The 13,397-nt window shown below is 34.8% G+C and overlaps 1 protein-coding gene across 2 annotated transcripts; it reads left to right on the top strand.

The window, feature by feature from the left end:
* The first annotated feature begins 3,549 nt into the window (after window positions 1-3,549).
* On the top strand, window positions 3,550-11,904 carry LOC105212356 (4-hydroxybutyrate coenzyme A transferase). Of its 2 annotated transcripts, XM_011184272.3 has the most exons (6): window positions 3,550-3,702; window positions 3,838-4,043; window positions 9,979-10,371; window positions 10,460-10,864; window positions 10,933-11,199; window positions 11,257-11,904. In XM_011184272.3, the coding sequence occupies exons 2-6, from the start codon at window positions 3,875-3,877 to the stop codon at window positions 11,439-11,441; spliced, it is 1,419 nt and encodes a 472-aa protein (XP_011182574.2). In that variant the 5' UTR covers window positions 3,550-3,702; window positions 3,838-3,874; the 3' UTR covers window positions 11,442-11,904. The 2 variants fall into 2 exon arrangements, with proteins under 2 accessions (XP_011182574.2, XP_028896085.2); XM_029040252.2 differs by lacking the exon at window positions 3,550-3,702 and having other exon boundaries at window positions 3,717-4,043.
* Window positions 11,905-13,397: the final 1,493 nt, after the last annotated feature.

Here is a 13,397-nt window from a genome sequence, read left to right as displayed (position 1 = left end):
CCGTCCTCAATTTTAGAGCCATCCATAAATATGTTTAATGTGCTGCATGCAGCTGTCATGCCCTTACGCCAACCAAGTTTACTTTGAATCTTCTTTCCCATTTGAAAAGTGGGGTCAAGTAATCGGTATCTGCACAACTGCCATTACCCACAGAGCTACACTACCATAAGTCGTCCCGGCAATGCCAAGTATCGCATATAAAGCATTGTAGAAGAGAGAGTTCTACATTCTACTTTCTCAGCAATTAGCAACCAGGTACTTGGTGCGGTCCTTGAGGGGGAGTTCTGATCCATTTTGCGAGAGGTGCAAAAACAATTTTCTCCGCATTCAACACCAGACCTGCTTGCGTTACCCAGTTCTGGACAGTACTGAGAGTGGTTGTCATAATATTGCTAATAGTGTGTAGACACCTTCCTGTTATTAAGATGGCAATGTTGCCCGCATGTACTACTATTTTAGGGGCTTTGCCGTCCAGCTTCTTTAAGAAGTTATTCACTTCAAATATCTGGTTCCATTCTGCTAATATCCTTCTTGAAATCAGAAGGTTTTGACCCACCGTTGTATTGCAGTCTCAAAGCCTATTGGCTCGATACTGTTCAGAATGGGTTCCGTTGACACGTTGTTGAAAGCTCCGCCGATATCAGGAGTGCTCCGATGGCATGTATGTATGTATGTGATTGGCGTGGAAACCGTTTAGCCGGTTAAAGCCGAATCGATGTTAGCGCTCCACTCCTCTTTTTCCCTCGCAGTTCGGTGCCAGTTGGAGATCCCAAGTGTAACCAGGTCGCTCTCCACCTGGTCCCTCCAGCGGAATGGATGCCTACCCCTTCCTCGGCTTCCTCCGGCGGGTACTGTATCGAACACTTTCAGAGCTGAAGTGTTTTAGTCCATTCGGACAACTTGACCTATCCAGATTAGCCGCTGTCTTATTATTCGCTGAACTATGTCAATGTCGTCGTATAACTCGTAGAGCTCATCCTTCCATCGTATGTGGTATTCGAAGTTGCCAATGTTCTGAAGACCATAAATTTAGCGCAAAACCTTTCTTTCGAAAACCACAAGAGTCGTCTCATCGAATGTTGACATCGTTCACGCTTCTGCACCATAAATCATGACGGAAACGATAAGCGACTTGTAGAGTTTGACATTGGTTCGTCAAGAGAGGACTTTACTTTTCAATTGCCTACTCAGTCCAAAGTAGCACCTGTTGGCAAGTGTGATTCTGCGACGACTTCGAAGTTATGACTGTCAATAGTGACTTGGGAGCCAAGACGCGAATGCGTTGACTGTTTGTTTGATGACAGGAGATATTTCACCTTGTCCTCGTTCACCTCCAGACCCATTCGCTTCGCTTCCTTATCCAGGCGGGAAAAAGCAGAACTAACGACGCGGTTGTTGCTTCCGATGATATCAATATCATCGGCGTACGCCAGCAGCTGTACACTCTTATAGAAGTTTGTACCTTCTCTATTTAGCTCTGCAGCTCGTATTATTTTCAGCATCAAGTTAAAGAAGTCACACGATAGTGAGTCACCTTGTCTGAAGCATCCTGTTTGGTATCGAACGGCTCGGAGAAGTCCTTCTCAATCATAACAGAGCTTTTGGTGTTGCTCAACGTTAAGTTATGTACATAGCCGTATTAGTTTTGCAGGAATACCAAATTCAGACATCGCGGCATAAAGGCAGCTCCTTTTCGTGCTGTCGAAAGCAACTTTAAAATCGTTAAAAAAGTGATGTGTGTCGACCCTCTTTTCACAGTCTTCTCCAAGATTTGCGCACCCAAGATATCTGGTCAATTGCGCATTTTCCAGGTCTAAAGCCACACTGATAAGGTCCAATCAGTTTGTTGACGGTGGGCTTTATTTAGCCTTTCACACAGTACGCCCGATAGAACCTTAAAGGCGATGGTGGGAGCTTATCCCACGGTAATTGGCACATATTGTGGGATCTCCCTTTTTATGTATTGGGCAGAGCACACTGAGATTCCAATCGTAAGACATGCTTTCTTCCGACCATATTCTGCAAAAAAGCTAGTGCATGCACCTTATTTGCTCTTCGCCGCCGTATTTGAATAGCTCGGCCGGTAATCTATCGGCCCCTGCCACTTTGTTGTTCTTCAGGCAGGTAATTGCTATTCGAATTTATTCATGGTCGGGTAATGGAACATCTGTTCAATCGTCATCGATTGGGGAATCGGGTTCGCCATCTCCTGTTGTTGTACTTTAACTGCCATTCAGCAGGTTGGAGAAGTGTTCCCTCCATAATCCCAGTATGCCCTTGACATCGGTTACCAGATTACCACCTTGGTCTCTACATGAGAATGCTTCGGTATTGAAACCTTCGTTAACTTGCTTCATTTTTTCATAAAATTTGCAAGCATTACCTCTGTCGACCAGCTTCTCAAGCTCTTCATACTCATGCATTTCGGCCTCTTTCATGTTTGTCTGCAGTGCGTCTCACTTCCGTCTGCAGCGCTCGGTATCTATCCCATACCGCACCTGTTGTGGTCATCAAATATTTTCTCCAGTGTTTTCAGGAGGAAGGGAGTTAAGCTTGTGGATCTGAATTCTTACAATTAAGTTGGATTGTTGTTATCTGCCTTTGCTATGATAACAACCCTAGATCCCAGTTTTTATTTCTGGGATTTCTCCTAACTTCTTCCTTAATTTTTGGTTCAGCTTTAATAGAGAAGTAGATGTACGTGTGATCAGAGAATGACGATGTACTTAGCACTCTCGAATTCTCTACCATTGCATATCTACCGTTTAGAGTGTTATGTCTAAGACGTTTCTTGAATTGTAGGCTCCTCTCCTCGCTTCGCTATCATTAAACTGCTTCGTAAAATGAAATCAAGTAGGGACTCACCGTTTTGATTTGCCATCATGTGAAGGTAACAGGATGCAATCAGTATAGGCTCATCCTTGACATCCTTTACTGACACAACAGTCAGGTGGTAGCAGCTTCATCTCCCACCGACGTTTAGGGTGATATCCCAATCCGTGTTTCTACCTTTATGTCCCCCATTGTAAGATTTTCGGAGCCTCTAGTCCAAGCGATTTTTATCTTATAAATTTTATAAATCTCTAAGATATTTTAAAAACAATTTAGAGGAATATTTTTCTTACACTATTGTAGCTCTATCTCTATCGGGCAAACTTTTAGAAGAATTGAATATATTAGAAGCTGATTACAATCGGTCCAGGAATTAACCCTAAACCATGAACGATAGAAGACATTTTATAATTATTCTATCATTCTTGCCCTAAACTATATACATCTAATGATTATCATTATTATTATGATATGTGAAAGAAGGATCTGAAATGAAAAAATGGTGGTACGAGTCATATGAACAAAATATTATACCAAATTATGATTTGTGGCCTAACATATAAATTCAAACGCGGATGCTATTTAAAGTATTTTCGCTGTTGTAATTGCTATTTCTAAGTTGAGTTCCTAAAGTTATGTACTTAAAATTTAAAAATAAATTGTTCCTTTAATTCAAATAACAATAAAACAAGTTTTCATATTGCTGTTTCTATGAATTTTCAAATGATAATTTTCATTAATCATGGCATCCCTGACATAAGAACCATTTACAATAATACAAATAAGTCTCCACTTTCTGACAGTGTTGTGTTTAATTTTTCTGTCAGAATCAGTCCATTCGAAAAGTTGGGTAGAGGTGTTTCTGTTTCGGTGAGTTGTGTTTGCGTTGACAATAAATTTAGATATTGAGTAGAATTAATCACTTTTACTTTGTTACTATAAAAAAAACATACAAAAATAGAATCAAAAATAAAAAGTGTCGTATAAAATTTATTATTTGAAAAGCAACCAAATTCTTGGAATCTAAATTACAATAACAAATATGGCCATGATGCTTGGAAAGCAGTTGAACCGTCTATCTGGACCTTGCAAAATGGCACCAGTGATGGTTAATCATTATTCCACCAAACCCCTCAGAGAAATCACTCATCCACATGAAAGGAAACCAAATATTGTTTGTCCGGAGGAGGCAGTAGCCATTATAAAGTCAGGTATGTCCTATATTTCAATTAATTAATTAACATAACAAACGAGAATGGAAAGTTTTAAAGCTGTTGTTGTTATTTTCTATTTGCGGCTGATAACTGGAGCGACCGGAATTGTAGTCGCTGATTTAAGATTATGTAACCTAGCAAATATATTGCAGAACTTTGGCACTTACTGCAACATTGAAACATTTAATAAGGTTGCATATTAATAAAAAAGAAAAAGGTGAAGGTGTTAAATAAGAATCTTGTCGAATTAATGTATTTAATTTTTGCAAATAGTTTAGTGCCCCAATTAAAAAATTCGGCGGAAATAAATGCAAATGCAGCAACTGAAAATACACATACATATTTATATAAGTACTAATGACATGAATTTCAAGTGCGTATGCAACCTGCTTTTGTTTATTACTTATTTTTAAATTGATCTATATCGCTACCGATAGGTAAGAGAATTTACATAGACAACAGTTCGCATGAGTAATTTGTTTTATTGCTATGAAATGCAAATGACAATTTATATTCTTATAACTAAAACCTTTGATTCTTATTTTATTTCCCACTTAACTCGTTCCACTATTTCGAATATATATTCATAAGATTACCTCCAAACTACACTTTCTAATAGACGACACGTTTTTGATATTTTTTAGTCTATATAGACATTATTACCAAAATATCGCAAATAACTTCATGATTTTAAAGAGATACATATTTGTAAAATCCGGAGCTAAGGAGCTAATTAACGGATATGTATATAGTTTTTTATTGAGTTCATTGGACTCATAAATTTAAAATATTAATTTAATAACATCTAATAACAGTGAATATTTGTATAAATAATTAATATTTGAACTTTAATATTAACTATTTCCTGTATGCATTCCCTGGAGCGTTACAGTTTAATGTGTTGTATTGGACAATATCCACCTCTAACTTTGCGTATTCTAACAATTTACACTTTTCTACTTGCATAATCGTTATCAGCAAAATGAGATGTTTAAAACATTTATTTCGATTGCTACAAAAAATGATTGCCGTGTTTGCAAAGAATCGAATACTCGTGATGTTACTTATACTTATTTACTTTCAAAAATGTAGACATGTACACATGCTGTGCTTAAACTTTATTAGTCTTTATTATTGTTGTAGGTAGGTAGCACATGAGAATTTGTGATAAGATTATACAATTTTGCTTACTTTCTGATTTTAGCCGCCTTCTACCTTTTAAAGTCAGTATAGCACTCTCATATAATTTCATACATATGCATAGAGTAGATATATCGACTATGACGTCTTAAATTACATATGCAAAACCGTTCGTGTGCATTCCTATCACATAGTGGTTAGCCAATTATTCAGTGTATTAAATGCATTCAAGAGCAATGAATGAGAAAGAAACATATACAGACAAATATATACACTGAATATATATGCACTGAAGAAATAAAGAATTTTTGTGCGTTCATGGATACGCATATAGTATTTTAGTAAGATTAATGCATTAGGGTGTTTTGTAATTTAACTGATACGCGTTATCATTTAGTTACGATATTAAAGTAAACGGACTCAAGTACCTAAAGCTGAATGGTCACTTAAATAATATAATAAGTGAAAGTGTTTCCGACGGTACATATGTACATAAATAAATACAAATATTATTTAGTTATACATTTAAAGATAATTAACATAATATTTTATATATCTTTTTAACTAAGGTTACAAAAATAAAATGCAAAAACAAAGATTAAATGTGAAAAATTATTATAAGAATATACTTAGCATAATAATATTTTAAAGCAAACCGTAAATGTGTATCGTATTTTACTCAGTTCCAAAATCCGCTGTACAGTTTGCAAAATCCAAACTACAGACATCCACACATTATATTTATACTGACGATGTTTTTTTATCAATATTATTAGCACGCGCGTGTTTTTCTCTGTGTGTGCATAAATAAATATGTTTTTGAACAGGAGATATTGTGTGCGATGACTTGTGATTCTGATGCCAAACAAATGCTCTTCAATGTCAACCATTAAGGATTCATAGCGCTATGTGAAGTGTATTTGTATTAACTAAACATTTTGTTAAAATATACATACGTTATTCGGTTGATTATGAAAGAGCTTCGCCGCACATGTCTTCCTAAATGCAAGTGAAACCAGTATTTAATAATCGCCACATAAGAGGGGTGTGTCGACCAGCTTAAAGACATCACACAGTATACTCATATTATATATTTGTTTGTATTTTTATCAACGCAATGAAATGATCTGTGTCATCTTAAAAAATTATAATTAATTTGCACTTCGGAGTGCAATTCAACATTAAAATAAAAATAATATATGATGTATGCAGAATGATGATGACGATTTTTTAATCTCGGACAATCCATTTAAATATCAAATATTTTGTACTTTTTGAAATCAAAGTCGCATTTACATGTATGTAGATCGTTCACTTCCGCATATAAAGAGTTTTAATACAGCTTCATCAAATATGTAATTTTTCCTATTCCAAAAATATTTCATTCAACAATTAATTTAATTTACATATATTCATGCGTGTGTAGATGTAGGTATACGCATACATGCAATATGTAAAACATTAAAATTTTTAATATAGAATGAAATTAAAAATAGATGCACGCAGGCCACCAACCTACAGGCAAGCCTTTAAATACTGAACTAAATCATTAAAAAAAAAACTAATAAAATACATATATAACTATCTGTCTATATAATAAATACGTATGTCCAGAAATTGAAATAAGAGATTTGACTCACCACCAGCAGAAATTTTGCGTAAACCAGGTTTTCGTTGGTTTAGAAGAGGTCTAAATTTATTGTACTTTATTTTTTTTTTTAATATCAGGAAGTTAAAAGCTCTTTCTTCTCTAAAATGAAAAAAAAAAGAAACCAATTAGTACAAACCGTAGACAGCTTGGTACTAATTGTTCTGAGGCCGCTGGTTAAAAGTTAGAGCAAATGCAATAGAATTTAAAACGTGCTTATGTTTCTACTTCTTTCAACGCATAACAAAAAATATAAACGTGATTACAAACAAAAAAAAAATCATAAACAGTGGGCTTGGGCGTTTGCATACAATATGAAAACAAAATTAGTACTAATAACCCAAAAATAATGTAGTCACAAGGTACGAATTATAGCCCAATCATTTCAACATTTACGTCAAGAATATATTATATGTATATGTATTTATGCGCGCATATTATACATTTAGAAATAGTTTGTTGTATATAAACAAAGAATTATACAGCAATGGACAAAATATAGTTTATCTTTTTTAAAGAAATAAAAGACTGAATATGAGTTTTAAGTTTTTTCTCTTCAAAACCTCCCGAACAACAGCAACAAAAATAGTATATTTGTTTAAAATATATAAAGTTATATAAAGTAAATTCTTCTTAAACGAAGGCATTTTAATTTATATAAAATAAAACATTTCATTGGAGATCGTTTTCTAGACTTGGAGATTTTAATTGGAAAGAATTACGGGTAATATGAGGAAATTCCATTAATTTAATTTCAATATTTTCAAAAAATATATTCCAACCCGTTACAAAATAGTAACTGCCGGGAATAAAATATTTTTTGTATAAAATTTGATACGTGCATTGAACATACGTTATTAAATATTATATATCCCCATAACGTGATTATTTAATATCTTGATGGTTAAATTAAATTCGAAAAAATAAGAGCTTCAAATAGAAATAAAAAAATATAATTTTTAGCGATAAGTAATTGAAACTAAACGACGACACAGTTGTAATATAATTGCCTTTAATATGAATATAAGTGCACATTCGCCACTTGTTCACATACATATTTACATATGGAATGTAGAGTTGATGGTGAATATGTTTGTAGACTCGCATCCCTGCGATTATGCATTCAAGCAAATCTGACAGCTACTAAATGACAATGTTGTCTGTAAATGTCTTGTGTATTATATGCATTCTTCATATATACTTGCATAGGTATGTGTATAAAGTATTGGAAATAAATAATCTTATATTATGTTCCGACCGAAAATTTGAAGTGAGTAGATTACATTTAAACGCTTCACAAACGTTCTCACTGCCGTTGGAAATTTATAAATTAGCTGTTTTTGATTCATATAATAGTGTTTCTGTGCTGCTAGCTAGCAAAGATTCTGCTGTGAAACTATGAAAACACAAATTATGAGTGTTTAAACGGCAATAAAGTCGATAACGTAAGTTATTTGTGTAAAACTTACGATGAAAAAACTGATATAATGCCAAAACAAATATGTAAATATTCATTTAATTTGCACATGTTTGTCTATGTACATTTGCAATAAGGTTATTGTAAACAATTTTGAAAACAGCTTTCCTTTTCATTTCCAAAAGTATTCAATTACGAGTTGCAAATACATTTCATATTTAAAATTCTTCAAATGTTTGTATCTGTCCGGCATTCAAATCAACCATATATACTTACTTTACAACTAGTATAAACCTCATGACCACCTAGTTTGTCTTATTGATATACATTTATTCACCAAATGTTCCAGTCTAATTCCAATTTAAAAAAAATTTTCAAAGCAATTTGTAGATCTACTATGAAGAAAAAATACTGGCTAATTAAATTATTTATTTAAGTCTGATCTTATCTCAAATGTTCAACTTTAATCTTTATATTAAATCCACAGCGACCATATTCATCAACTTGACGAAAGAGTACAATCTAGACCTAGAAATATTTATTTGCGGTGGCATTGAAATTCCGACTGTAAACAACACTAAAATATTGGATGTTACAGTAGAGCGCATACAGAGAAAGCACAACGGAACGTTGCTGGCAACTTGCTGGGCAGTCCGCCGGCCGGTCATAAACTTCGTCACCCCAATATGATCGCCTGAATGCAGTAGAACGCAGATAAAGAAACTTCAGACTTGTCAGAACACCGCAATCCGGTTTGTCACAGGTTGTCGCAAGAAGGTTCTGCTTTCGTAGAAACCATCCCTGCAGATACTGTAGCAGATTAAACTCCTGCTTGTCCATACTGGACCCCCACATAACCAACATATATCAAATGTCCAATTAACTCCACCCATCTAACACCCTTTGGTTTGGTCGATGACAATTGACTCATGCTACCAGTACAAGCGGAGCTAGATAACCGCTACAACAACAATGACATGCTTTACTACAGGGTAACAACTCATCAACGTATACATATACATACATACATATGTATGTACTAGGATATGTGAATTTTCTGACTCTATATAAATATTTCTAATGCGAAAAGTGCAAATTGAAGTGTTATTAGCTTTATTAACACATCACAACATATAGTATATGCGATAATACAGACTATATATGTTCTTTATTGCGATAAGCTGACAATAGTGATAGTAGTCTTTATGTATTCGGTAATATAATTTATGGCGATAAAATTTATTGCCGAAATTAAATCAGTGCACGTTTATCGTTGATTTATTCCGACACGACGTGCCTCTTTTTTTATTAATTTCCACATATTTAATGCGCTGAACTCATTTATTATATACAAACAAGTCCTTATCGATACGTGTCCCTTCTAGAAATATATGTGAATGGGCATATTAACTACACTCATATGCTCTATATATAAAAAGTTGCAACGTTCTTGACTGGGGTCATTAGCACAAATGATTTATAAGGTGTTACTTTTATTTATAAGTACGATTTGAATTTAAAAATCGTTAAACAGCTACTTTTGTTTTAAAAACGTCTGAATTTTTATGAAGTATGTAATTAAAATAACAACAACAGCGTTGCTTAATGAAATAAGTAATCTACATAAGTTTTGATGCTGTAACTATCAAAAATCTACTAACTGTACATATTTTAGGTTCGTAGGGGTTGACTACAAATTTCATCAAAATTTTTTATACGTATTTCAGGTGACACTGTGTTCGCATCTGGTGCCGCAGCTACTCCAATAGATATGCTCAAGGCCTTGACAAAGCATGGACAGAATAACAAGCTGAAAAATGTCACCGTGTGTCACATGCACACGGAAGGCCCCGCTGATTACTGTGCGCCAGAAAACAAGGACATCTTTCGCTCCAACTCTTTCTTCATGGGCGGCAATGTCCGTAAGGCTGTAGCTGAAGGTCGTGGTGATAATTTGTCGATTTTCCTGCATGAGATTCCGCAACTCTTCTATAAGGGTATTGTCCAGCCCGATGTAGCGATCGTGCACGTCTCACCACCAGATCGTCACGGCTTCTGCTCCCTCGGCACAAGTGTTGATTGCGTTCGTGCAGCTGCCAATCATTCGAAAAAGATTATTGGTAAATATTCCCCCAACGTAAAAATTGTTTTTTTTTTTGTTCATCTCTTTACATTTATTGAATTTCCCCTATTTGTTTTGCTATACAGCCCAAATTAACAAGCAAATGCCACGCACTTTTGGTGATGCTTGCATTCACTCATCTAATTTCGATTTTGCTGTTGAGGTCGACACACCTTTGCCTCAGCACGGTGGAAAACCACCAAGCGAAGTTGAGAACAAAATCGGCAAACTGATCGCCGACAATTTAATTTGCAATGGTGCCACGCTGCAGATGGGTATAGGTAATATTCCGGATGCTGTCCTGAATGCTTGCCATAACCACAAGGATCTCGGTATTCATTCGGAAATGTTTGCCAATGGTGTTGTGGAGTTGGTGCGAAAGGGTTGCGTAAACAATAGCAAAAAGAAGATGCATCAAGGACGCATTGTCGGTTCATTTTTGATTGGTAATCAAGCTTTATATGACTTTGTCAATGACAATCCTTTCATTGGTGAGTACTACATGGCATTATGAGGACTTGCATATATTGTATTAAAACAAATATTTTCTCTAACTTAGAAATGTACGGTATCGACTATGTAAATAATACCGGTATTATTAAGCAGCAGCCTTCTATGACTGCCATCAATTCGGCCATTGAAGTCGATCTCACTGGCCAAGTGAGCTCCGATTCGATTGGTACGCGTTTCTTCTCGGGCTTCGGTGGACAGGTAGACTTCATTCGTGGTGCTGCTGAAGGTCTTGATGGCAAAGGTGTGCCCATCATTGCGTTGCCATCTGTCACCAACAAAGGCCAGAGCAAAATTGTGCCCATATTGCAGCCAGGTAAGCAACATCAACAAATTGTTATTTTAGTTATGGTTACTAAAATTTCACTTACAGGAGCTGGTGTGGTTACTTCTCGTGCTCACGTTCACTATGTTGTCACTGAGTACGGTATCGCTTCGCTCTTTGGCAAAAATATGCGCCAACGTGCCTATGAACTCATTCAAATCAGTCATCCCGATCATCGTGAAAAACTCGAAAAAGCCGCATTTGAGCGCCTTAAGGTGATGCCATCATGTTGAACATCGTAACCGTGATCTTATACATATAAATTGGCTCAATGCAAAGTGTAGATACTACATACGTACATATGTGGTCTTGAATAAGTGTTTTAAATAGTAAATCGGCATATTATAAACATAAACACACTCGTGATCCTATAACACGCGACACCCATTATTGAGTGCTAAATTGTATAACCGTAAATTTTAAAATAGCGAAACAAAATTAAAAATATGTAACTTTATGCGTATTAAAAGAATTATATCAATCATTCCCGTAGCAGAAATATCAGCATTTTACATGACGCAGACATACACCAGTTGAAAGAATTTGGTAGAAATTAGAGTAAAATCTTAAATAAAAAAGGGAACAGAGAAACTGCCTAGCAATGTAGGTATTAATTTCGTGCAATTTATTAATTTTGAATCGAAAACTTATTCGAAAATCGTAAAATAAATAAATAAATTTAAAATACAAAAATAACCTTAAAGTATTTTGATTTATAAATTCTGAAAATGTAAGTAAGGACCACATTTTACACATTTTCGGCACTGAGACTTTTCTGATTTCCTCTGAAATTTCTATAAAATATCTGAGAGATTTGTCGATATTTTCGGTAAAAAAAATTGGCACTGAGGACCTCATGTGGACCTTGAAAAGATATATGTCGATTTGAACAAATATAAAATTGACGATGTTTTTCCCCTATCTTCATTATTTCTTGATTTATATATTGTGAAGTGAAAGAATCAGATGGATTCTACAATTGTGTTAAACGGGGGACGCCACGCCCATTTTAACTTTTTCATACCTATATCAGTGCAACCCTTCTGTATCATTTTTACTATAAATATAAACACATTGAACTCACTTACCGACTCGAAAAAATACATTCCGCGGCTATAGATGCCGATAATTACGAAATCATTGAATCTGCAAAATCGAAAATTTTGGTCGAAAACTATCTGTTGAAGAGTGAGTTGTAGAAATTTAAAAGAAATAAACCATTTAGAAGTTTTATGTAAACAATTACTGATGATGGACTAAATTATATATTAAACGGGTATTTTAGATACAAATAAAAACAAAAACAGACTAACAAAAATAAATTTAAGGCGTTTAATAGCGATATAAAGTTTCCCCTGAAATAGCGAAATAATTTTCTCAGAGAGCCGCAGGCGAATTAAATACTTTTTGGGAAGAATTTTCATAATAGTTAAACGGTGTAAGCTCTCCAATCCAGGACATCTTTTTCTCGCAATTTGGCGTCAATTCGTGATAAGTTCTGTCTCCAATGTTCAAAGGACCATAAATCTTCCGCATAACCTTTTCTCTCTCCTAGTAACTCCTAGTTAGGTCTCATCGGATGTTGAGATCGTCCATGCCTCCACACTATAAATGTACATAGCACGAATGCACAGTGGTTCAGCTTGTATGAAGGCGCGGTCATAAATACTTCCCGTTGAGATATCGCTATGAAATTTTCACCAAAAATCTAAAAAAATATTTTAAATATATATTAAAAAAATTGGCCCCATCGGACTTTTAGGTCCTATAGCTCCCATAGAACAGTAATTGATATTATATGGCAATGATGTGCAAAAATATTTCTCATGGCCATGGTTGGAGCGTCAAAACTTTCAATAAGGCTAAGGAAAAAAAGTTAAGAAAGCGAAAAAAAAGCTGAACATGATTTGTCGTTATAGTTTCCCTCATCCAACCCCCATATTCCACCTATAAGAATAATATCATATAAAAAGTTAATGTAGGGAAAAAGCAAATTATCAACCAATTTAGTACAGTTCATTTTTTCACTGCCATTCTACAACCATTATAATTAGAACAAAAACTTATAATGTATCCACTAGTAAACCGTACACAGATTGAAATAAAGACGATTTATCCTTTTTTCCAAGCTTCCTTAGCCCAATTATGATGAGTTTGAACTTAAAAATAGTTAATTCAAAGGCCATTAT

This window comes from Zeugodacus cucurbitae, chromosome 2 (assembly GCF_028554725.1).
Source record: "Zeugodacus cucurbitae isolate PBARC_wt_2022May chromosome 2, idZeuCucr1.2, whole genome shotgun sequence".
In the NCBI taxonomy this organism is placed as follows: Eukaryota; Metazoa; Arthropoda; class Insecta; order Diptera; family Tephritidae; genus Zeugodacus; species Zeugodacus cucurbitae.
The sequence above is the reverse complement of the archived record's forward strand: the minus strand, read 5'-3'. Positions and strand labels throughout refer to the sequence as shown.

Bases quoted from the DNA above. Each gene is read 5' to 3' on its own strand.
- LOC105212356 (XM_011184272.3), top strand. From the start codon at position 3,875: ATGGCCATGATGCTTGGAAAGCAGTTGAACCGTCTATCTGGACCTTGC. The intron at 10,372-10,459 runs GTAAATATTCCC...TTTGCTATACAG, and splicing joins TCATTCGAAAAAGATTATTG to CCCAAATTAACAAGCAAATG. The intron at 10,865-10,932 runs GTGAGTACTACA...TCTCTAACTTAG, and splicing joins CAATGACAATCCTTTCATTG to AAATGTACGGTATCGACTAT.